The 26,000-nt window shown below is 46.0% G+C and overlaps 1 protein-coding gene across 3 annotated transcripts in view; it reads left to right on the plus strand.

The window, feature by feature from the left end:
- The window catches only part of SMARCC1 (SWI/SNF related, matrix associated, actin dependent regulator of chromatin subfamily c member 1), a 170,918-nt gene that overhangs the window by 139,083 nt on the left and 5,835 nt on the right, over positions 1–26,000 (plus strand). For all 3 annotated transcript variants that reach the window (XM_044253682.1, XM_044253683.1, XM_044253684.1), the window contains exons 25-26: positions 2,599–2,733; positions 13,738–13,999. In XM_044253682.1, coding sequence (XP_044109617.1) covers positions 2,599–2,733; positions 13,738–13,999 — 397 coding nt within the window. The remainder of the gene's footprint in view (positions 1–2,598; positions 2,734–13,737; positions 14,000–26,000) is intronic.

The raw sequence follows: 26,000 nt of genomic DNA on the forward strand, positions 1-26,000 counted from the left end.
GTGGGAAGGGCAGAGGGATAGAATGAACTTTAAGCAGGTTCCATGCTTAGCATAGAGCCCCAGTACAGGGCTTGATCTCACAACCCTGAGATCATGACCTGAGTCGAAATCAGGAGTCAGATGCTTAACCAGCTGAGCCACCGAGGTATTCCTTTTCTCAGAATTTTTTAATGTTAGCTCTTTAACCTTTAGGTCTTTGACCTACTGAGTTCATTTTTTGTACATGATCTGAGATAGGGTCCAAATTCATTGTTTTGCCTTTGAATATCCAGTTGTCATGGCACCAGCCATTAACCCACCCACCACCCCCTCTTAAAATTTACTATAGAACTGTTAGAATAGATAGAGAAATAGAATAGTATAATGACTCTCTGTGTATCCATCACCAGCTTTGGTTATCACCAACTTGCCAGTCTTGTTTCATTCGTTTCTATTCGCTTTTGTGGACTTAGGCTTCTTTCTTAGGTTCTGGATCTCACTCATGTCTTTGCCTTTTTCTGGTTTTACACTAAACTAACTGGACCATATCCTTCAAAAGCAGGTGTAGGAATTGGACTTTTTTTTAAGATTTTATTTATTTGAGAGAGACAGAGAGAGAGAGAGAGCACTACCAGGGAGGAGGGGCAAGGGCAGAGGGAGAAGCACATTCTCTGCTGAGCAGGGACTCTGACTCAGGGCTCCATCCCAGGACCCTTAGATTGTGACCTGAGCCAAAGGGAGGCGCTTAACCAGCTAAGCCACCCAGGAGCCCCAGAAATAAACTTTTTGAGCCCTTGATTTCAGATACGTCTATCCTGTGCCCACACTTCATTCATTTAAGTTGCTGTACTTGAAATTTTAAATTGAAATGCATTTTTCCCTCGGAATTTGGAGGGTATTTTACCATTATTTTCAAAAAACCTAGTTTTGTTTTTGAGAAAAGCCTGATGGAGTCTGAATTTTTGTTTGTAACCTACTGTTTTATTCGTTTGCCTTTCTGGAAACTTAAAGGATTTCACTCTGTTTCATGGTCTTAAATTTCCAGAGTGGTTCCTTGCTGTGTATTTTTTTCAACTTTTATTTTCTTGTTACTTGGTGGTCCTATTTGAAAACTCTTGATCCTCAGTTTTGAGAGGAAATAGTTTGGCATGTTGATGTAATAGTACATGGGGATATCCCCAACTTCCTGGATAATTTTCAAAAAAATAAGAGCCATTTTCTGCCATAGCCATCAGAGTTCTACAGGTTCTATTCTCTTAGAAATAGATCTGGGAACTGATAACCTGAGTCTTCTCCAAAGGAGGGGCTACTGGTGTTAAGGCAATAACACATGAAGGGAGACCTACTTCTCGTGTGACGCCTATTTATAAATTTCTGATATTTTGTTGTGCTACGTTTCTTACTCAGAAATACAAATGGCGGAACACTGTACAATAATAGCAGGCTTAGGATCATGTAATCTTTACTTAATCTTGTTACAGATCTGTAGCTCAGAGTGTTGTTAGGGAGGCAAACATTTCATGAACAGCTGTAAATTCGTTCATAAAACCTCTTTGTTGTCACCTTTTGCTTAGACTTCTGCCTCTTCCTATAGATGGATCTCTATGATAGAAAACTGCATTTCTCTTTCTAACTGTAAAAGGGTAAATAAGACTCTCATTTAAGTGTTGTCTATTAAGTTAGCTCCCCAAAGCCTATGTTAAATGCCTTCTGCATGTCAACTGCTTCTAGATTCTCTATGAAACAGGAATCAATAAGACAGATGCTCCATGCTACTTCTCACTTGGGTAGAAGAAAGATGAACACATAGATTCAGCAGATACAATGAAAGGGAATGCAGAACTGTGTTGGGAGTTTGTTGGTGCTGCTCTCGGATGGTGTCCAGGGTGGGATTGACCCCAGGCCAGATACAGATAGTCACTGTCACAGATACGGGCCCCTCATCTTCTTTGTATAATAGGGTGCCTTCTTCTGTGTCCTGCTGAATAGGCAGGAAGTGTGAATAGGTCTCATCATCCAGAGTAGCTATTCGTTCTATACCGTATTTGTTTCTCTGGGTCCAGATCCTGCCCTCAGACTTGTTGGGGAATATTGTTCACCCTCTCCTTTGCACACCGAGTGCCACTCACTGGAGAGAAAGCAGAGGCTTTACATCTGAGTGTTGGGCGTGGGGGGGGAAGCCACTGCTTAGCTGTCCCTGGACAGTTGCTAAGGAGGGAAGATAGTGAGAGGAGGCATGGAATAGAGGGGTGATGGTGCAAGGTAAGTGGGTGGCAGATGGGGAGGTGTACCCCAGGCTACTTGTGTCCTTCTCTTTGGCCATCAGGGTCCTGGTTAAACTGTCCCTTCCTAGTGGGCTCTTTTTGAGAGGAGTAGTCTACCGTGGGAGGGTGTTGGGTTTTTTTAACCTTTTAAAAGCGTTATTTATACCTGTAAGGACCAGAAATTCAGCAAGCTATTTTAAATTGAAGTAAATGTTTGGTAGAGACATACAAAGGAGGGATCTAGGACACCGTTCTTCATTCTATAATCTCTACTCTGAATAGCAACTTCAGCGTTTTGTTGCTCTATTTTAAACAAATGTTTACCTAAGTAATTGGAATTTCTTTTTACACTTAGCACCTGGCTGCCGTGGAGGAGAGAAAGATCAAGTCTCTGGTGGCCCTGCTGGTTGAGACACAGATGAAGAAGTTGGAGATCAAACTTCGACATTTTGAGGAGCTGGAAACTATCATGGACAGAGAGAAGGAGGCTGTAAGTAAAGGGACAGTTCTGGTGGCTTTCTGACCAGGAGGTGCTGACACCTTCCATAAACCACAAGTTGGATGAGTGGTAGCCTACTCTGCTGGTGCTTTCTCCTTGTTTGCTTTGCCCTTTCAAAGGGGTTCTCAGTCATTGATGAACAGAAGGAACTCTGTTCTCATTCTAAAACTAATGATTTAAATTCCAGGTTTACACCTCTCAGCTTTCCAGATGCATGCATGATGGTATAAAATTCTTCTCTCTACAGAAGTTAGATCTAAGACTTCTTTTCTGTCTTACTTGTTACCAGTAAAGTAGAATTCATATAGATCCATTGTCTGATTCAAGGATTTTCTTGATTTCCTATCTTCTTCAATACAAATGTCAGAAAGTAAGGGCGCCTGGGTGGCTCAGTGGGTTAAAGCCTCTGCCTTTAGCCTCAGGTCATGATCTTAGGGTCCTGGGATCAAGCCCCACATTGGGCTATCTGCTCAGCAGGGAGCCTGCGTGCCCCTCTCTCTCTCTGCCTGCCTCTCTGCCTACTTGTGATCTCTGTCTGTCAAATAAATAAATCTTTAAAAAACAAAACAAAACCAAAAACCCACAAATAACAGAAAGTAGGAGTTAATCTCCCCTTGAGTTAGAAACCTTGTTTCTGTGACCCCTCTTAACCAAACCCTCCTCTGGTCCACCTTGGACTCTCAGTCTTCCTCCCCTTCCCTGCACAGTGGAGGGCGGGACGGGGGCTAGGCCCTTGCTGAGCTCCTAAGCAGCATGGTAGGGGGCAGACACTTGTGAGAGAAGGATGTGGCCAAACAGGATCAAGAGAATTATAGAAAAGGCCAAAACTGAGGAAGGAAGCAAACAAAGTAAGAAACTAGAGGAGGCAGGGGAACATTTGGTCATTCAAGGTAATTTTTGGAGAATTATTTTTTAATGAGTTGACTAGAAGAGAGATTGATAATTTACTTTCTTTTTTTGTTTTTTTCTTTTTTAAGATTTTATTTGTTTGAGAAAGCACACAAGCAGGGGGTGGGGACAAAAGGATAGGGAGAAACAGATTCCCTGCTGAGCAGGGAGCCGGATGTGGAGCTAGATCCCAGGACCCCGAGATCATTACCCAAGCCAAAGGCAGACACTTAACCAGCTAAGCCACGCAGGTACCCCGGGAATTGGTAACTTTCTAAGCAGTGGACTAAATTTGAGGATTTAGTTAGGACTTGTTCTCTCTTATTATTTTGAGTTTTATCTATATGTGGGATACTGGTATCTAAATGGTAGAACTTTAAAATTAAATTATCCCAGAGGCCTTCTAATTTTAAGAACCTTTTTGTATTTCTTTAACTGTTTATTGGTCACATCCAGTCACATCCTTGGGCAGATTTCTCAGTAGTCCAGTAACTGTCACAAACAGCCCATTTTCATTTTGTCCTGAGACCAGCTCTGCCACTTCGGCCGGCATCCAGGCCCTGAAGAGCAGCGAGGCTCCTTCAGTAACTCTCTACCCACTCCCTTCCCCAGCCCACCCCCAGTTCCCTGACCTATAAGCTTGTCTCCCACCGCTGGCCCTCTCCTTCCCTGGGAGCTGCCCTCTAGGTACTAGCCACACCATGTCCCATGCAGGCTGCCCTCTGGCCTTGCTCTCTGTGCCACCTGTGTGATTCTGCTCTTCTGCCTGCAAGGCCGCCTTCCCCGGCCCTGCATCCCTCAGCCCTGCCCCTCTGGGTGACTTGCCCACCCCATCTGCAGCCGTGGCAGCCTGACAGAGCACCTACACTGTGTATTGTAGTTGTTGGCTCACATATCCATCTACCATCCCGGGGTATAGGCCCTTTGAGCGCGGAATTGATCGAGTGTCTTTGTAAACAGAACCGGCACATTATGGGCTCGTTTCGGTGGCTGTTGAATGAGTGTATGCCAGCATCAGTGTCAGAAGTTAGAGAAGTGGAAACGGGAAGTCCACCCTTTAGTTGAGTGGGGAAGACAGGTAGACAAATGATGGCACGGTGTGTTCATTGCTCCTCTGAGAGCAGTAAGGAGGCATACGTGGAAGACGGGGAGAGGGAGAATTCCTCTGCCAGCTGAGCCGGAGAGTTGAGGAATGGCTTTGTGTGTATCTTATCCTCATAAGCTGCCCTTTTGTCATGTGTGGATGTTTTTAGTAGGCTCAGTGTAACAGGGTAATAATGCAGTGGATTCCCGTGGTGATCGGGTCGTATCCCCTGGCAGCCAGACACCCTGCTGTCGTTCCTAAAGCAGCACCAATGGCTGAACCTGGAGATGAGCAGGAGTCCGGGCATTCACAGGACATGTCTGGATTCTCAAGGGACTCTTTTCTCAGCTCTAAGGTACTTTCTCCTCAGACGTTGAACCTGTGGATCCCCCCACTCTTTGAAACCCTCAGTGAAGATCAGCACCATCCTCCGCCCCTCCCCAGTTCTCGCCCGGAGTCCCAGACACCCAGGGGCCGAGAGTAATGGCTACACTTCTCTTGGCCCTTCAGAATTTCCCTCAAGCTATGGATTTGTAACAGTTACTACCTCTAATTACAGAACTGCACTGTGGTTTTCTTACTTGAATCTTTTTTTGTTGTTATGTTAAATTCTAATCAGAGCACATGAAACATTTTAGGGACTAGTCTCTGAATAAAATAGCACAACCAAAAATGTTGGGAACGCCTGCACCACGTCAGGTCAGTCTTCTCAGAGCCTTTGGTGGTCAGCCTGCCTTCTCTTAGTCGGCATCTGGGCAGGAAAATCCTCTGGGGGGGATAGTCCCAAGCCCTTGTCACTGACTGTCAGTAACACAGCTGTGTTATTCACTGCTGTGGGAAAAATCACACTAAACCTTAGTGACCGAAACAGCAAACCAGGTCTCACGTGGCTTCTGGGAGCTGGAGGCCAGGCACCCTGGCTGGATGGCTCCAGCGTGGGGCTATACGAGGGTGCAGGCTTCCTGGGATCAGCAGGGTTAGGGCTCCCGGCTTATCCCTGAAGTAAGCTTCTGCCACACCAGCCTTTCCAGGGTGCTGTTCATGAAAGGGCTCCCCCTGGGTGGGTGATTAAAAAGAGAAAGAAAGTGAATGAGCATCCAGAATGGAAGTCACCCTGTTGCTTGTCACCTAAACTTCCCAGTCTCTATTCCTTCGTGTTGCTGTGTTCTCGGTCACCCAGGCCAGCTGTGGTTCTGGGACCGGGCTTGGGCTTAGACATGGTTCAGGGAGGCAGAAGGGCTAAATACCGGAAGTGGGAGTGTGGAGGCCGGCTCAGAGGCTCACTCTCAGAGCCAGAGTCCTGCAACACTCAAAATGTCTCCCATTCATGTAGTATACCATACTACTTTTTCTCCACTGGGTCCTGCTCTCCTGTCCTTTCATGTGGGCAGGCAAAGCCATGGCTACTTTCCAAACCAGTGATTTCAGCATGGGACTATTGTGGGACTTAAATGACAAAAGTGTGGCATGTGCCTGGCACAATGCCTCTGACACATAGTAGGTGTTCGGTAAATATTTACGCGCCTCCCTTTCTTTAGGCACGTGGTAACCAGTGATTGTATTTTAAAATTCGTTATTTGTAAGCCTTTATTGGCTTTATAAACATTCATCGGACCAGTCACTGTGCTAAACCACTTTATATGGATTTTCTCATTTAATCCCTCAAAATCTATGAGGAAGCCATTAGTAAGAAAATACTGATTGCTTTGAATCTCCTTGGACAAGAATCCAGCAGTGATGCTGGATGGGCACATAAGGCCCTATCTTTGTTCACTTCTCTTATGGAGGGAGAGGCTGGAGCTTGGACAGGATACATTATGTACCTGCGATCACAGTCTAGAAGGGACAGAGCCAAGTGCGAAACCTGTTTGTTCAGCTTAGTGTTTTTATCTAACACTTTATAAAGAAATAAACCATTCTCAACTTCTTATAACCAAGAGAATCTTAGATATGCAAGGGTTTTGTTGTTGTTGTTGTTTTGAAGATTTTATTTATGACAGAGAGGGACAGTGACAGAGGGAACACAAGCAGAGGGAGCTGGAGAGGGGAGAAGCAGACTTCCCCCTGAGCAGGGAGCCCAGTGCGGGACTTGATCCCAGGACCCTGGGATCATGACCTGAGCCGAAGGCAAACACTTAATTACTGAACCACCCTGGTGCCCCTGAGATATGCAAGGTTTTATCATCCCTCTTACAACTTAAAATTGAGACTAGAAAGTCCAAGTCAGCCAGGAGCAGAGCCTTGTACTAACCACCTGCTGCTCTTCTGCCCACCACATTGCCTCAGTTCACTTTATTTTTTATGTTTTAAAGATTTTATTTCTTTAATTGAGAGAACCAGAGCATGAGCTGGTGAGGGGAGGAGCAGAGGCAGAGGCAGAAGGAGAAGCAAACTCCCCTCTGAGCAGGGAGCCCGACATGGGGCTCAATCCCAAGACCCTAAGATCATGACCTGAGCTGAAGGCAGACGCTTAATGACTGAGCCACCCAGGCGCCCCTGCCTCCGTTCACTTTCAGGTGTACTTCTTTACCTATCAGCTCCAGGACATACTTTTTTTGAATTAAGCATTTGGTTTTATTTATATAGCGATAGATGTCAGAATCTATTCTTAGACTTTTAAGAATCAGATATGGGAGCATCTGGGTGGCTCCGTTATTCATCCGACTTCTGATCTCAGCTCAGGTCTTGATGTCAGGGTTGTGAGTTCAAGCCCCATGCTGGGCTCCACACTGGGTGTAGAGCCTACTAAAAAAAAAAAAAAAAAAAATCAGGAACTTTTTTTTTTTCTTCTAATGACTTAAAATCAGTTCTCTTGAGTCTTAAAGTATGTAATAATTAAGAACAAAGGACATAAACGTTCATCTTTTGTAGATACTATGCATACAGCGATAATTAGACTCAGAAGCCATTATTACACTCTCTTGTGAAGTGCTGGTATTGGCGGAAGACAGTTATGAAATGTATCGAAGAAATAACGTGATAAGAAGTATTGACTCCAGTTCGGGCGAGGATGCTGGGCTTGTGCTGGGTTCGTAACTCAGAGGGCCTGCCCGTCTGAGCAGCCTTCCATGCCAGGTGGATAGCGTATAGCAGTCAAGAGAGCAGGTTTCAGGGCACCTGGGTGGCTCAGTGGGTTAAGCCTCTGCCTTCGGCTCAGGTCATGATCTCAGGGTCCTGGGATCGAGTCCCGCATCAGGCTCTCTGCTCAGTGGGGAGCCTGCTTCCTCCTCTCTCTGCCTCTCTGCCTACTTGTGATCTCTCTCTGTCAAATAAATAAATAAAATCTTTAAAAAAAAAAAAAAAGAGCAGGTTTCAGACGTGGGTTATGTTGGGGAATGGAGCCACCTGGAGAGAACCGGGGGCCATGTGCCCTGTCTAAAGCATTCCCATTTGGATTAAAAAAAAATTTGATGCCCATGAGAATGGATCTGTGAGCTGAGCTGGTGGGCGAAATGCTGTCTACACTTCTGCAGGCCATTTGGCTAGGTGTCGAAATTGAATACATTCAGTAAAGAGAGACATTGTGGGAATCCCAGGCTCAGTCCTCAAGGAGGTTAGAGGGTGAGTGAGACCTCGAGACGTAGAGACACTGCATACTGCGGGGCGATGGAGCAGTGGAAATCCAGTGGAGCGGGGGATCCTGAAGGGGCTCAGCCGTGGTTGGCTGAGATTATCAAGGAGAGCTTCCTAGTGGAGGAGGGACTGATCTGAGCTATGTAAAAGGCCTAAATCCAGAACTTTAAGAGGAGACTGAAGAGTCAGCCTGCCTAGAGCTGTTGGCTTTTGCTGCATTAGGTGATGTAAGATTAAGGTCATTTGTTCATTCCTCAGATACTCATTAAGCACCTGTTTTGTTCTAGGCATGATATGGTAGTGGGGATACAGTGGTGAATAAAACCCAGCCAAACTCTTTGCCTTGGTAAAGCTTGAAATAATTCATGAAGGGGGTTAGGAGATGTTCAGTGCTGTGTGTGTATGCATACACAACTGTATGTTCCAGGCTGGGGAGGGAGTCAAGGAGAGGGAAGGGAGAGATCGCACTTTGCAGTGGTGTCCTCTGGGTAGGCCTTATTGGGAAACTCACAGGTGCATCCTTCTAAGGCCTAGAAACAGCGCAAAGGCTCTAAGGCAGGAGCATGTTTGGGAACTTAGGAGTGGTGGTTGGGCTGGAGCATAAATGAGGAGGAGGGGAGAGGATGAAGTCAGAGATTTGGTGACCTAAGCATGGATGTCCTGTGAGCCACCCAGAGGCTTTTCATTTTATTCTGATTAAAGCGTGGGAAAACTACAGAGCCCATTTTATGGATTCCATATAGTAAATGCAGAGGCTGGCATCCTTGCAGTTTCGCAGGGATCCGTGTGCCGGCTGTGTTGTAGAGAGGAAATGACAAAGCAGCAAGGCCCAGAGAGGGGAGACTGGTGGCAAGGCTGTTAAAGTAATCCACACGAGATGATGGTGGCCTGGACCAGGATGAAATGGTCAAGTTCCCGATAACAGGATCTCCTCACACACGGGATGTAGGTTCAGCAAAGTTTCATTGTACTTTAGGACAGATTAAGGAAGAAAGAACAAAAAGCCAGAAAGTGAAGTTCATACTGCCCCAGGAGAAGCACGTTGCACTTGGTGTTCTGTGTCTTTGGGGTAATGCATTTTGATGCAGCCTGTCCTGTCACGGAACCTCTTGTCAGATGCGTGCCATTACGCGAGGGGTAGCTTTAGCTGAGTTGAAGAGAGCTGTGCTCAGTTGTGGGTATAGTTCTGGATCGCAAATGCGTGGCCTCAGGCGGCAGGCAGAATGACAGAATGACCAGTCACCACGATGTGCGGCTGCCCTGTGGCTTTCACCTCCCAAAGCACACAGGGAAACCACGAGACATAGTTGTGGTCTTCTGTTTTCCACAGGTCTAAGAAGGAATAAATGGGTCTGTATGGGACTCGGTTTTTTATAAGTGATGTCTGGTCACTGACCCCTAACATTTCAAAGGAAGGTGTGTGATTATTTACTTAGTTCTGAGGCCAAGTCGTCAGAGGCTCAAGTCTCAGCCGGTATTTCAGCCCGTGGCAGTGTTGGTGGACTTGTGCGGCCCCACCTTGTACTCTTTCCCACCCTCCTCCCTGCTCTGAGCCTGTGAAGCTAGGCGGAGAGCTCAGTGGGAGCCACGGCTGCACTTCGCAGCTGTGTCTGCGTTTGGTGTCTTGGTGCAGAAAAGTGCTCTGTTGTGCTCTGGTTCCGCTTGGATTCAGCTTCTGATGCGTACACAGTATAGCAGTGAAGGGGGAGAGGAAGGCAGAGTTTGAATGCGGTGGGGGGATGTGTCTTCAGAGCCCGGCTACAGGCAGCTTTGTGTGAAACCCGCTGCCCTTGAGCCAGATCGGAACTATGAGAGGAAATGGACAGGTTCATTAACATTCTGTGTCCGTGAAAGTACATACACGGTTCGCTTTAGCTGTTGGGACTTTGTCCACAGTTCTAGGAAATGGAAAACAGAGAGGAGAAAATCAAACTATCTATAGCATATGACTTGCATGCTTTTAGGTGCAAAAAACCCCAAAAAACTTGGGTTTTTTGTTTTGTTTTTGCAGTGTGGGGTTTGTTTTTGTTTTGTTTTGTTTTTTGTTTGTTTTTTTTTTAAGATTTTATTTGAGAGAGTGCATGAGCATAAGCAGTGGGGAGGGGACAGAGGGAGAAGCACACGCCCTGCTGAGCAGGGAGCCTGATGGAGGGTTCCATTCCAGGACCCTGGGGTCATGACCTTAGCCAAGGGCAGATGCTTAACCGGCTGAGCCACCCACGCTCCCTAGTGGTTTGTTTCTTGACAAAAATATTATGCGTAATGAAACAATTTTCAATAAAGAAAGAAATGAATAAATTAAAAAGTCTCTCTTACCCTCAATTTCATTTCTAGGAATAATCACCTAATAGGTTGGTGTCTTCTAGGACACCAAATATATAATGTGTGTATATGTGAATAAAAAGGTGTGGTTTTTTCTTAATTAAATTAGGATTAGGATTGTGTTAGTAAGTATTGCTGCAACTTGCTTTTTTTTCCTCAGTGTATCTCAGACAACTGTACATCAAGAACAGTACTTGGGTTACCTGGGTGGCTCAGTTAAGTGACTGCCTTCAGCTCAGGTCATGATCCCAGGGTACTGGGATCAAGCCCCACATCAGGCTCTCCACTCAGCAGCGAGTCTGCTTCTCCTTCTCTGTGATCTCTCTCACTTTCATTCTCTCTCAAATAAAGAAATAAAATCTTAAAAAAAAAAAAAAAAAAAACAGTACTTTAATGGCTGTCCTTAGACACACACACATAGAGTTTTCTAGGACAGATTCTCAGATGTAGAATCACTGGTTTTATGCGTTTAAAATTTGCTCAGAATCCTTGAGCTCTCCTCAAAACTGCCAGTTGATGTTGTCTCTAATTGAACTCAGTAGCAATAAGGTATCTACAACAAGAGAAGAGTGTCTGTTACATGATGGGGCCAAGATGTTTCTGGAAGCTCTGGTTCGTGTGCTGCAGAACAGAGGTGGTCCTCTCGGAGCCACGTCGTGGCCTGCTGTCCGGGCACTGCACCCACCCCACAGGACCTTTTTAGCCCACACTGGAGATTTAGTTTAAACTGGGTTCTCTTTCAGGAATGTGTGTATGCGGATATATGTGTTTAATTACTCATCTGTTTTAATTCTTCTAATTACTTTCTTTTAATTACCTTCCATGTTTTGAAATGATAAGTGAAGCTCAGGAAAAAATAGGGTAATTAGGTTAGTACATTTGTGGACATGGAAAACTGGGCAAATTTCTCTTTCCGAGGTTAATAACTTGAGGGTAAGGTCAGCTCCCGCAGAAGGACTGGTTTGGTTTAAAAATCAAACCAAATCACTGAGACAGGAAACGCAGAGACTACAGTTTCCCTTCAGAGACACAAGATCTCTTCCAGCTTCTTGACAGAACAGATCTTGACCTAAATTATAGTTCTTACATAACTGTGTGACTTCAGCCAGACCATCCAGACCAATAGTGGCTTGTCCAGAACATAGATAAGATGTCCTTTTCTGGCAACCTCTTATGTCTAACTTCAGCAAAGTTCTGAGTTTCCTAGAAAGAATCATTAGAAGGAAGCAAATCCTGGGACCTGTTGTCAGAATTTTTAGATCCCTTTTTTCTCAGTCTGCCTCTCCATTGCTGATTAAATGTCTTGCAGAGCTGGACTTACCGAGGACTCCCTTGTTTTTTACATCTTGCAATTCCCTGCTCATTATACAAACATGGAGGAGGGACACTGTGCCAGGCTTTAACCTCTTCGGTCACCCTCCTCAGAAAATGAAGAGCCCAGGGCAGTTTGTTAGGACCATGGCAGCACCCTGCCATGACCCTCAGCCACTCACAAAGTCATTTTGTTTCAGAAGATGTCCTCCCTAGGAGACTCCCTGCAGGCCAGCTAACCAGCGTGGGACCTGAGCTTTACCATCTATTCCCTTCACTCCCCCTCCTCCTCACCTGGTCACACCTGTTCTCATTACTCTCGCACCCTCCTGCACCCCATCCATGGCCGCTCCCTAGCAGCCACTCCTGATGACCAGTAATGCTTCCCTCTTGGTTCCGCAGGGTCTTCTCCTCGGACAGCCCTCTGCTGAGAACCCATATTCCTAGGCTAACTCTTAGGTGTATTCCAACCAGTTTTTGCTGGTGATAGAGTATAGTATTTATCTGTAGAACTGGCTGCTTCTGAAAGCTAAAATGTTACATTTTTTAATCTATTAATGCCTCGAAATACTGCTATCCAACAAAAATACAGTGTGAGCCACATATGTAACTTAAAATTGTCTAAGTAACCACATTTAAAAAGGTGTAATTGTAATGTTTAATTCAGTACATACAAAATATTATTTGAACACGTAATCAGTATGAAAAATTAATTTTTTTCATGCCGAGTGCTCAGAGTTTGGTGTGTGTTTTTTACTTAGAACACATTCCACTTCAGGTTAGCCACATTTCAAGTGCAGAGGAGCCATTTGTGGCTTCTGTCTGCCGTCTTGGACGGAAAAGCTCTAAAAATATCTCCCAGTGACTCAGATCTTGCCACTGGAAGTGGTGGGCTTGACCATTATTGATAAGAAACAGATCTGATAACCCTCCTTATGATCTTTACACTTCTTACTTCCAAAATCTGGATTTTTATTTTCCTTCATGGTAAAGTTGATTTTCTTTTCCAGGCCTGCATTAAATTAATTTTGATAGCATTTAAGGTGGGCTTCCTCCTCTGAACTATTCTCAGGCATATGGTTTCTGGATTTCCTGGCACATGGAATAGCTTATTTCTCTTTATTTTAATTTGAGTCCCAGAAAGATTATCTCGAATATTGAAATACTTATATTCTTCAAACCAAGATTCATGCACATCTTTATTTAGTCACCTAAAATATTCTGTGAATGTGTCACCCAGTATAATTTTGGGTAGTTGAAAGCTAAGATTTGCGGTGGCACTGCCAAAGCTCCACATAGAAAAATGTGTGTATTTGCAGCTAGGGCCACGTCCACTCATCCTGAGGATTTAACTCTGTGTCAGTTCTAAAATAGTAACCAAAGGATCACATCCAGAAGTGAACACCTGGGAAAGTTGTGTGAACTTGAAATTCTAGTAGCTGAGGGACTATTAAAAGGAGAGGGGAGGTTTGTTTTACTTGGGCAGTCATGAAACCTATTTTTACATCTCTGAAAGCCTGCCAGACAGGAATCCATGTGTACTGAGTGGGCCCAGAGAACAGGAACCCCACTGGGTAAAGGTTACAGGAAAGGCAGACCTTGTGCATGACATAGAAAAGACCTTGACCTTGGTAACAGGTGTCCAAATGGAAATAAGCTATTCGAGAAGTAATGCCGGGAATGTTGCAGGGGGCGAGGTGGCTGTGTGCCCCAGAAGTGGTACACAGAATTCGGGCATTGGGTCGATGTCCTGTGTGTCATCCATTCCCGAGAAGCTCTCTTGGTGTCATCTCTCTTTCCTTTCCCTTTCTTAACAGTTAGAACAACAGAGGCAGCAGTTGCTTACTGAACGCCAGAACTTCCACATGGAGCAGCTGAAATATGCCGAACTGCGAGCCCGACAGCAAATGGAACAGCAGCAGCACGGGCAGAACCCTCAGCAGGCACACCAGCACTCAGGAGGGCCTGGCCTGGCGCCGCTTGGAGCAGCGGGGCACCCCGGCATGATGCCTCATCAGCAGCCCCCTCCCTACCCTCTGATGCACCACCAGATGCCGCCACCTCACCCACCCCAGCCAGGTGAGAGGCAGGCAGCACACGCGGGTGAGGTTGCAGTCATCCCTGCGGCTCAGGGATGACACGGGTGTGTCAGGGGCACACCCGTGACAGTTCGGGGCTAGGACCGTGACTAGGATGCCTGTTGTCATCTAGGTAATTGTAGGCAAGTGAGACCCACAACGCTGGCTGTGTGCTGTTCCCGGTGTGATGCCCTTCCTCGGGTCAGTCAGCCTCCAGTTGGCTGGTATATCCCAGAGTTCCTTAAAAATTAATTCTTGGGTTGTCTGTGCTTTTCTTCTTCTTCTTCTTCTTCTTCTTTTTTTTTTTTTTTTTTAACTTACAGGCATTTTTAAAGATAGACACACAAAAATAAAAACGCAATGAACTCTTATGACCCAGCTTCCACACCCATCACTTTCCCACCATTTTTCACTTTTTGTTAGAGAATCTACCATGGGCAAAAGGCGAGCGAATAGTATGAGTCTCCCCATATATACCTCTTGCACGGCTTCAGAATTGCCAATATTTTATTTATTCCTCCTCACCCTGGGGCAAGAGGTGGACTTCAAGATATATCTCTAGCCAATGGAAATCTTATTCTTTAACATAACTACTATTATCGCACCCGCACCCGTAATTCCTAGTACCATTAGCTAAATGTCCTCAGATGCTTCATTTGTTTGAATTGGTGTTCAGATAAGGTCCACGCATTGTATTTGCTGATAGGTCTCTTAAATCTGTCTTAATGTGCTAACAGTTCACCTCCCCTTCTTTTTTTTTTTTTTAAATGCCTTTCATCCACCTGTGACTGCCTAAGTGTGCCCGGGAGGTGCATGGTGTCATTTTGCATGCCCTTCTCCCCACCTCCCTCTGCCACACACCTCCCGTAAACCAGAGGCTTGTTCTGGATACGTTACCAGGTGCAGGTTCACTTTTTGGAAGCTGACACTTTTCGTCTCTCTTGGTGACATGAAGGTTGGTCAGTGGTTCTAGTGTTGTTAGACTGACCCGTCTGCTACAGAGTTCCCTGGCAGACTTTCCCAGAGGTTTTCTGCTTTTGAGAATTGCTTCTAGATGAGCTCTTTCATCAGGCCTAGCAAAATGGTGAGACATCTCTGTTGATCTTCCCTCCTGCATTTATTTCTATTCGTTCATTTATTAGCAGTGATCCTTTTATTTAAAAAACAAAAATCAAAGAGACCTTGGTCAATCATGTATTCATCCAGAAAATGAGTTCCTTACAGGAAAGTCTGGATAAAGGCTTCATCCTTTCTCTTTATTGGTTACCTGAATAATGGGTTCCTAACCGCTGTCTTCACCAGAGGTGACCAGGAAGGGAGTGTGTATGCTCTCCTGTGTGTGTGTTTTTAGTATTGTGGATTTATGTATTGTATATTTTATGTGTTTCAGTCTATTATGGACATTATTGTGTTTGATGCTCAGATGGTCCTATCTGTAGCTCATGGGAGCCCGTTCAAGCTGGCATTTTAACCACCTTGAAACTTGAAAAGTTGAGCTTGAAAGTATGAGATTGAATTTTCTTCAAAATTAAACTTCCAAAAGATAGAGATGCTTAACCGAGTGAAGATCACAAAGTGATTTTTCAGAAATAGTGCTTATTTTTAAAATTTATTCCTAAAACTACTATGGATTTAATGGGGAAATTCCCTATGGCTACTTGGTGCTTGGTTCTGCCTGGTGTTAAGCATCAGAATCTGTAGTAATTGTTCACAGGAGCTCCAACATCTGCATTTAGCTTGTAAAAGATGGGAAGAGAGATGCTTTTGCCTTTTCCCTTAAATTACATCCTGGTGAGGATAGGTTTTTGGAGGCTAGGCCAGTCACCCACCTTATTCTGCTCACTTGTCATTGTCCTTACTTTACCGCTAAAGAACCGATGTGTGACGGGGACCATGTGGTCTTGCTGCCTGATGGACCATGATTTGTACTGGGCTCCATCCGATTCCAAAGTGATAACTTCACACTGCGCCATGACCCCAGACTAAGATGGGACGTACAGCAGATTCAAATTCAGCTATTCTCTTAGGGAGGCTGTGCCAAAGAAATGAGAGTTCATAGAAATAGCCTTCAGAGGGGCACCAAGTGGCTCACTGGGTTAAGCCTCTGCCTTTGGCCCAGGTCATGATCTCAGGGTCCTGGGATCGAGCCCCACATTGGACTCTCTGCTCAGTGGGGAGCCTGCTGCCCCCTCTCTCTCTTTGCCTGCGCCCCTGCCTACTTGTGATCTCTTTCTCTGTCAAATAAATAAATTTAAAAAAATTTTTGTTTAGCCTTTAGAATAGAAATAGGGAGTTTTTCTCTTATTACTTTCTCACAGAAATAAGCTCTTCTTCATTGATTTTTTAAACAAAAGGATTGTTGGGGCGCCTGGGTGGCTCAGAGGGTTAAGCTTCTGTCTTCAGCTCAGGTCATAGTCTCAGGGTCCTGGGATCGAGCCCTGCATTGGGTTCTCTGCTCAGCAGGGAGCCTGCTTCTTTCCCCCCCCCCCCCGTTCTCTCTTCCTGCCTCTCTGCCTACTTGTGATCTTTCTGTGTCAAATAAATAAATAAACAAATCTTTAAAAAAAAAAGAAGGATTGTTGCATGTATGATGAGACTAAAATCGGTGATGAGATCATCTTTTTTCTTAGTTTTTTATTGAAATACAAAGTATGTATGAAAAAAGACACAAATCATGAGTATTCAATGAGTTTTAACAAAGAGAAGATACCTGGGCAGCCATTACCCAGAATCCTCCGCTATCTTCCTTTCTACCTCCTTTTCTCCTGGGGGCGATAGCTATCCAGGTTCCTAACAGCAGTGAATAGTTGGGATGGTTTTGAATGTTACCTGGAGGGACTTACAATATGACTTTTTTTTCTGTCCAGTTTCTTTCACTCAACACTTGATACCCACCCATGCTGGTGTCAGTGGTCGCAAGCTTATTTCTCCTGTTTGCTGTATGTGGTCCATTGTGGGGCTCTACCTCATTGTATTGGTCTGTTCTCCTGTTGATGTACATTGATTAGTTTCCAGGGTTTGGTTATTACAGATAGTAACTGCTACTGTGAACATGGGTGTGCCCATGTCTTTGGTAGACATAGGTAGACATTTTTAAATTTATTTCTAAATTTAAATTCAATTACCTAACGTATAATGTATTACTAGTTTCAGAGGTAGCATTCAGTGATGGATCAGTCTTTTAACATCCATGCTGATTCCATCATGTGCTCCTTAATGTCCTTCAACGAATTATCCCATCCCCCCACCTACCTCCCCTTCAACAACTGTTTGTTCCCTAGAGTTAAGAGTCTCTTACAGTTTGTCTCCCTCTCTGATTTTGTCTTGTTTTGTTTTTTCCTCTCTTTTCCTACGATCCTCTTTGTTTCTTAAATTCCATATGTGAATGATTTCATATAATTGTCCTTCTCTGATTGACTTATTGCACTTAGCATAATACCTTCTAGTTCCATCTATGTCTTTGCAAATGGCAAGATTTCTCTTTTTTTTGGATGGCTGAGTATTGCATTGTATATATATACCACATCTTCTTTATCCATTCATCTGTCGATGGACGTCTGCGCTCTTCCCACAGTTGGAATGTTGTGAGCATTGCTGCTATAAACATTGGGGTGTAGGTACCCCTTCAGATCACTACATTTGTATCTTTGGGGTAAATCCCTAGTAGTGCAATTGCTGGGTCGTAGGGTAGCCTGTTTTCAACTTTTTGAGGAACCTCCATGCTGTTTTCCAGAGTGGCTGCACCAGCTTGCATTCCCACCAATAGCAGAATAAGTATACGCTTCTGTTGTGTGTGCCCCAAAGTTCCTAGAATGGGTCATAGACTGTGCATATGTTCACATTAGTAGATGCTGCCAAGATTGTTCCAGAATGGTCACATGGATTTACATGCTGGCTGTGTGAGGGTTCTAGCAGTTCAAGGTAATCATTTTTCTTAATTGCCCCTTTTGTGAGGGTGCTTTGGAGTTCAAATGTAAAGTTAAATCAAGTGTGTTAGTAAAATTAAGAACCAACAGTAAATTGAACCCACTAGTTAAAAGTTGCTTTAGTATCACCACTTCCGAAAAAGCTGGTTGTTAACAGATGAGCCAAGGGCGCCATATTTTGTTACCAGCTAAAGGGGCCTTTTAAAGCTGGGCCAGTGAGAAAGTGGGTGGTGTTTTGGGTGAAGTTCATCCTCAGTCCCTTATTTAGTGTGTCAGTTAAGAATTTTGAGTTTGGTCCTTCCAACTGTTGTTTCCTAAGTCCTAGAAAGGTTTGCAGGCCACAGCCTTTATGTTGGGAGCTGAGGATAATTATCCAGATCATTTGGCTAGCTTTTGGTATTTGGCCAGAATTTATGGTGTGTGAAGGAAAGGGAAAGCAGCCTCTGAAAAGCCAGCAAGGCTGGGGAAGTGGTGAGAAGGTCAAGACTGATTTATCACTGGATGGTTAATTTGTCCAGCTCTCTTACTTAGGGTTTGTATAATTATGTAGATAAATCCTCCATAATCTCCTCCACAAAACTGTCCATCAGTTCGCGGTAGAGCCCATTACAGTAGCGGCTCGATGTCACAAATCTGCCGGGCTGTCAAACACATGAGCCTGGGCCCCAGAGCGGCTGGTATAAACCGACACCTGTCCTCCTCGAACGCCCCTCAAAATCAATAAGAATAGGCCCACACCCCGTCACCTAATAGTAAAATTTACAAGCCTTAGTGACAAAGAGAAAATCCTGAAAGCAGCCCGGGAAAAGAAATCTGTAACATACAATGGTAAAAGTATTAGATTGGCAGCTGACTTATCCACAGAGACCTGGCAGGCCAGAAAGAGCTGGCATGACATTTTCAGAGCACTAAACGAGAAAAACATGCAGCCAAGAATACTATATCCAGCTAGGCTATCATTGAAAATAGAAGGAGAGATTAAAAGCCTCCTCTACCACTCCTTAATTCATTCACATACTTAGAATTTTGTGTAGGGAATACTGTCTTAATGCTGTTCTCACTCCTCCTCGGTGCTTATTGTTTGGTCCTGCTCTGAACCTGGGAAGTCCGCCTTTGTGTAGGTTTCGTTTCGTTCCTGTCTCTGACTGTCCCAGATTGGTCCGTTCCCTACCAAACAGAAAGGCAAAGGATGTATCTCTAGGATGTTTCTGGTGTATAGAGAGCAAATGGAGACCTGGAGGGGGCCACAGGCATCTTTAGACCACCCTTCCTTAGGTTTTGCTCATCTTGATAAAGTACATGCCACTGCATTTCGTCTTTACGTTTCAACTGGAAAACTGTGATTTTATGAAGTGATTTCTAGAGTCAAGCCTTCTGCGTTCTGCCTACAGGACTGCCATTGAGGATGGCGCAGGTGAACGGCCGTGGTAGCAGCCGCTTCTGGAGCACACGCGTAACATCCTTTGAGCGTGCCCTGGCCTGTGGTACCCATGACAGCACGTGGGGAGCCAGGGAGAGGGGCCTGGGTCGCAGCTGCGGCTTCCTGAGGTGCTCTTGACTGTGCGGCTTGCCTTGAGCCAAGAGGACCCCTCTGATGGCTGGAGGTTTTTAATGTCAGCACTCCCAAGGGCCTCAGCCTGTTCTTACAGGAACACAACCCGTCAGTGAGTTGAATCAAAAGGAAGTGTGAGCGTAAGCTCTGCCCTCCGCTGGACATTTAGAGTCACTGAGGCGCTTTGGAGTTTTTGTGGCTCTGGAATGAGCCACCTGCCTTGGGGAAGCCTCTGTGTGAAAAGCGGGAGGAAAAGGACATGTTGGTTTAGGTACTCTTCTGGTTTCCTTGTGGTTAATAGTAGAATGATCTCTGGAAGTGCCTAAAAAAGCCGAGGTAGGAATGGATCTGAATGGATGAGAACTCAGACATGGTAGAGATGATGTTTTAGTGACAAAACTAAAATTAGTGACATGTTGGTTGTTGAAGAAAATTTCAACCAAGGCTTTAGTCACTTGGCTTTTAAGCCCCCAAGTTAGACCCACTTCGACATTTCTACCCGTGAGAAACCGTGCTCAGGAAAGGATTCCATCCAGTCATCTCTGCCCAGCCCACTCCCTGGACTCCCCACACTGAAAAGGGAAAAGCCAAGTTTTTACTATCTTCGGTGCCTTTGGTCCTGCTCGCATCATGTGATAACAAGGCTGCTGAGCCACTTTCCGGCTTAGCAGGTTATCCTCACAAAGAGAACAGTGAGGGCCCAGTCTTCAACAAAGAACGTCTGTCTTGGGCGCCCCCGGAAGCCACTGCAGGAGGAGCACTCCCGGAGGAGCCTGGGCTTCCCCTCACTTGGCCCTGATTGTGTTATTTCCGTTCTCCAGGGCACTCAGCCAGGGGATGTGCTGTGGACGGTTAGAAAAGGGAGTGATGAAATGTGCCCAAGATTGGAAATTCACAAGTTCCCTTTCCTAGTTTCATGTTCTTTCCCCACCTGCCTCTTCCATCCCAAAGAATAGAAATCCTTAAATAATATTGCATTAGGCATGATGGGCATCATGCTTTAGTAAAAGATCTAATAAACCTGAGAGAGTGTGAGGGATTTTTCCACTAGGCTAAACCTAATTTTAGCAAACCTTTCCATTTTTCAGGCTTCAGATGCCTGCTGTGTTTTGTGTTTTTTGTTTTTTTTTTTTTTTTTAAGCTTGTATGTAGGTCAAACTCCCACCACTTTTTGCTTTCATGCTACTGTTTTGAAGCCGTGTCTCATCTCTTTCTCCCTTTCAGCTCCCTTTCTACCAGGAAGGGAAATACCTGATTTTTTTTTTTTTTAAATGGCAGAACATACAAACACACCCTTCATTTTGTGTGGTAAGGCCTGCTCCCGTGGCTTTCTTCATATATAGTAAGAGGTCATGGCAGTGCCTTCAGACATTGTCATCCTTGTAAAAAAGTGGGGAGACCTTTGTCGGACACCAGAAGAAAAGACAGGAATATGTAAATTTTAAAAAACCAGAGTTTGCATTACAAGAAATTGATTCTGTCTTCTCTTCAGTCCTCTTTTAAATTCTGCTTCATTTCAGATTTGATCCTTAGAAATCAGCTTTTCCAAGGAGAGAACTGCTCCTTCAAGACAGGGTGGTGTAGGTGTTAAGGAGGAGAGAATGAGCCTTGAGGGCAGAAAGATCTGGGTTTGAACCTCAGCTCTGTCTCTGCTTCTAGGGAAATCACGAGCCAAGTTACACAGTCCCTCTGAGACTTTGTTCCTTATCTTGAAACTGGGTTTTTTCTGTCTCACAATCTAGCCAGCAACCTAGAGGATTCAATAAAGTCACTGTCATTGCCTGGCAAATGGCAGGCCCTGGCTTAGGATGATATCCTGGTCTCCCCGCTCTCTGTTCCCTAAATCCACTGTGCTGATACGCAGCACTGTGAGTTGTACAGCATGTGACGGCACTAAGCTCCGGATGGCCCAGGGACATCACCCTCTCTTAGTGCTCCTTGCTGTCCTGAGAAGTGTTTGTGCAACATCCAATAAGCAGAAGCAATCTGTTTCTTTCTCTAGCTCTTCCTTTTTGCTGCCACATCTCCAAAGGAGCCACTGTCCTCTCCCTCACACCTGTGCTCCAGTGGCTTTATTGCCTTGGTACTATAGGAAGGTGGGGAAACTGGTTTTCAGAATACTTCAGGATTTATAGTGAGGAAAAGTTCCTTGCAACTGTTGGTCTTATGGCCTTGGAAAACCCTGAGGCTGCCCTGCCACAGCTTGTTGCAGTAAAAATAGAGGGAAACAGGTAAACAGGCCAAGCAGGTAGCTTTGGAAATGGCACCACTGAGCCCTGCCAGCAAGAGCCATCAGCCTCAGCCCAGTGCCTATTGCATAGGCGTCACTTCACAGGTCTGGGTCGATCTGCAACTGATTCTCCTCTTTGCCAGATTATTTTGTGAATAGCTCATTTCCCTGCTGGAACCCCCACACTGAGCTGCTGGTTGGAGACTTGTTTCCTCTCTGGAGCCGTGTGTGGGTCAAAGAAGTGACCTGTCAGTTTACTGGCAGCCCGGTTTGCATCGCACAAGTCTGTGGACCCCCTCCTCCAGACCCTCACCTGCAGGGGGCACTGTGGTCGCAAGCACCATCTCTGGAGCCACAGGACCCATGACCCTTCCAGGCTCCCTGTTTACACTTGAGGACATTGACGAATTACTCCACCTTTACGTCTTCTCCTTTTACAGATTCTGTGATTTGAAACACCAGATGGGCTCCCTCAGTCTGCGAACTAAAAGTTCATTGTCTAGCCAGACCTGCTTATCTTCCGGAGTTCTAGGGGACAGTCTATTCCTTGTCTCTTCCAGCTTCTGGTGGCTGGCAGCAGCCATGTGTCTCTTAGAAGGACACTTGTCATTGGATTTAGATCCCACCAAGATAATCCAGGATGATCTCCTCATCTCAAGATCCTTAATCACATCCACAAAGACCCTTTTTCCCAGTGTGGTTGCGTTCCAAGTATTAGAATATGTACCACATATCTGTTGGGCGGGGGTCACCATCCAGCCCACTGCAGGCTACCATATGTTTGGTAAATTAAAAAATTGCTCACTGCAGGGGCGCCCAGGTGGCTCAATTGGTTGTGTCTAGCTCCTAGCTTTGTCTCGGGTCATGGGATGAAGCATCGCATGGGGCACCACACTCATTGTGGGCGCTCTGCTTGAAGATTCTCTCCCACTGCCCCTCCCTCCCTTCTCGTGCACATTCTCTGTGTGTTTCTCTCTCTCTCTCTCTCTAACAAATATTTTTTTAAAAATTACTGCAGGAGGGGTGCCTGGGTGGCTCAGTGGGTTAAAGCCTCTGCCTTCAGCTCAGGTCGTGATCCCAGGGTCCTGGGATCAAGCCCCGCATCAGGCTCTGTGCTCAGCAGGGAGCCTGCTTCCTCCTCTCTCTCTGCCTGCCTCTCTGCCTACTTGTGATCTCTGTCAAATAAATAAAATCTTTAAAAAAAAAAATTGCTGCAGGAAGCAGGGCAGTCTTAAAACTGATACAGGAAAGAAGAAAACATGGTGGCTAGAACTAAAGTATACCCCTTAGGGGGTGTGGTTTTTGGGAAGGTTTATTTATTTATTTGACAGCACAAGCAGCAGGAGGGACAGAGGAAGAGGAGAGAACATCTTAAGCAGACTCCACGCAAGTGTGGAGCCGGGCGCAGGGCTTGATCTCATGACCCTGAGACACCATCTAAGCCGAAACTGACAGTTGGACGCTTAACGGACTGCACCACCCCGGTGCCCCAGTTTTTCTTTTTTTTTTAAAATGCTGGCTATTATATTAAATCCTTTCGCGGGAACTGTTTCGTTTGGGCATAGAATAGTGTGGTGGAAAGAGAACTGGATTTAGAGTTAGAAGACTTGGATCTGATACCTCTTACAAATTCTGTGACTGTCAGAAGACCCTTAACTTTTCTGAGCTTCTGTTTTCTCTCTGTACAATGAAAATATTGCTCTCACAGCATGTTGGAGGAGGCACTGAAACAAATAAACAGTTTCCCCTATCAGACCGAAAGCCTTAGGGTAAGATTGGGGCAGATCCCTCGTTTCACTCTGTATAATCTTGAGAAACCCAGGCTCTGGGCACCCTCAGTGACTTGCCCAAGAATGCTTGATCTTGGTTGGGGTGACATGGAAGTAAGATCACACTGTTCAGTTTTCCAGTCTGATGAGTTCCCCCATACCTGCCCTGGTGAAGGTGGGACTGAGTGGCTGCTGACGGGGATCCCCCCCGGTGAGCCAGGAGTTGGGGCAGCCCCCAGTTGCTCTTCACATCCAAGCGTAGCCCTCTGTCTGACGGCCGCAGCGAGCAGCAGGGGGACCGCACAGCTGCGCCCGGAGCACTGCTGTGAGCGCTCACCTGCTGTGCCCTCCCTTCCTCCCTCTTCCGTCTACCAGTAGTCATTCGGGCCTTTTTTGGTAAAGGCGTGCCTTACTCTCTTCAGTTTTCTGGAGAGAGATCTGAGAAGGGCTGGCAACATATTTTTCCTCACTTGCTCAAGGCCTCTTGTCCAGACTGAACTTGGAAGAAGGAGGGGGCTGGCACCCACTGATACACAGGTCGCATTGGCTGGTCTAGCGCATGGTTTCCATTGGCCACGAGACCACGAGAAGTTCTTTCATCTCCAGGTTGGGAAATGAGAGCTCTGGGCTTAGAAGTGGGCCTCGTGTCGCCAGCAACGAAAGCGTCTGCTCTCTTCCCTATTACACCACCAGAATACCTTTAGAGAATCACTCTTAGAGACTTAGGGACTCGGGAGCCTCTTGAGCAGTGGCAGGGGACTGGCTCCATGGGCTGCTGCCCACGTGAGCCTTTGGGATTTGCGCACCTCCCCTGCAGCCCGCCTCTGCGCTCCGCTCACCACAGGTGGCCTGTCCCGTGTCTCCTGCTGCCAGAGCAGGAGTCCTGGCCCGTCCTCCCTACTTCGTCCCCGCTGCACTTCGCCCGTCGAATTCTCTCTCCTTCCCGCTGCACGCTTGCCTTCTGCCTTGCTCTCTCACCCCTTCCCAGGCCGCCTGTGGGTGCTGCCTCTCACCCCTCAGCTCCTACCATTGTCTGCTCAGCCTGCCCTCACGCAGTCCCTGCTTCTCTTGAAAAGCTCTCTTCCTCTCCTCTAGGCTCCAGCTCCTCTGTTCTCAAAGCTCCCTGTCTCACAGGCCATCAGCCTTACACTCCCTTCAAAACCTGTCACCAAGTCCTGGCCCCATTCTGTGTGTAGGGCTCATCCCCACAGCCCCTTTGCTGTGAGTCCTGTCAGACAGACCGTAGGTCACGTGGCTCTTACTTGAGCACTTTTTTTTTTTTTTTTTTAAACACCTTTTTGAGCCAGTAGTTCCTCAGGCAGTGCCAGCAGCGGCTAATAAGGTGATGCACGTACCTCAGGGAGTGGCAAGTGTGAAGGTGCTGCTGGTGGGTGGTAGCTCTCAGGAACAGCGGGAGTGACACTTGTATTGTTTGTTGATGGCATAACTCCAGCTGGGCCTTGTGCTTAGGATAGTCTGCTGCTGTCCTGTCTCTAATCCCCTCCTTCACTCCTTTGCAAGTCATCCAAAACCCGAATCATTCACAGGTATGTCCAGTTGGCTGGACGATTTCAGGTTTTTGGCCTGCTCCTTTCGTGGTTTTCCCCGGATGTGCCTTCCACACTGCACGTCTGTGGAATGTATGCCATGCAACATATTTGATAGTAGTTCCTTTAATTTCCATGCCCCTCCCTAGATTGATAGGCTTTCCATCTCTGCCTGCATGTGGCCTAGTGTCGTGGCCCATGCACCCAACAGCTTTGACTTTGATGGTCAGTTGGTGTAAGAATGGGTGGCCATGTTGGCCTTGCAGTGAGTGCAGCGCCTGCCCTTGCCCTCTCTGAAGCAGTTCGACGGAGCTGTCCTCCAGTGGATGGACCTGGGGGACTCCTGGTGGGCTCTTGCATGATCGCATTATAGAGCACGGAAAGCTGGGCCTGAGAGCCCCCAACTTGCTGTCCTTTTTATTCTGAGACATACGGATATATTTTGCTTTCTAAAGATTATTCCGTCAAAGATAGTAGACCACCTCTTCCCCGGATTCTTGAACCTCTGGAGTGCTCTTCACTGACACCCCAGTAGTGAGGGTCTCCTCCTGTCCCCGGGTCAGGGAACAGACACTAGAAATAGGTGGTGTGAGGCTTGAAACTGTGTGTCCTTTTCTTAAGACAGGCCTTTTTCTAGACAGTAACCAAGAACTCGGGAGGGTTATCTCCAGTACTGCTGTCTACATTGTAACTGATCGGGAGCTATCAGTCCCATCGCCCAAATATACAAGCCGGGACCTCAAGCATTCTTACTTCCACCTGTCTCGGAGCTGCCTAGAAACCTGTATTTAGTTTCATACAACTGACCTTACAGACATGCTGAAGTCCCTAGATTTCAAAGCAAAACAAAGCACCATAGATTCTCTTTCCTTATTCCATAGAGAGTATCATGTGCCGTGAGAGAAGCATGCACTTCCACCTTGGTCTGTGCCCATTGAACTATTCTCCTTTGTTTGTAGCTCTTTAAAACCAAGCCCA

The sequence above is a fragment of the Neovison vison genome, chromosome 6 (genome assembly GCF_020171115.1).
Source record: "Neovison vison isolate M4711 chromosome 6, ASM_NN_V1, whole genome shotgun sequence".
Classification (NCBI taxonomy): domain Eukaryota; kingdom Metazoa; phylum Chordata; class Mammalia; order Carnivora; family Mustelidae; genus Neogale; species Neogale vison.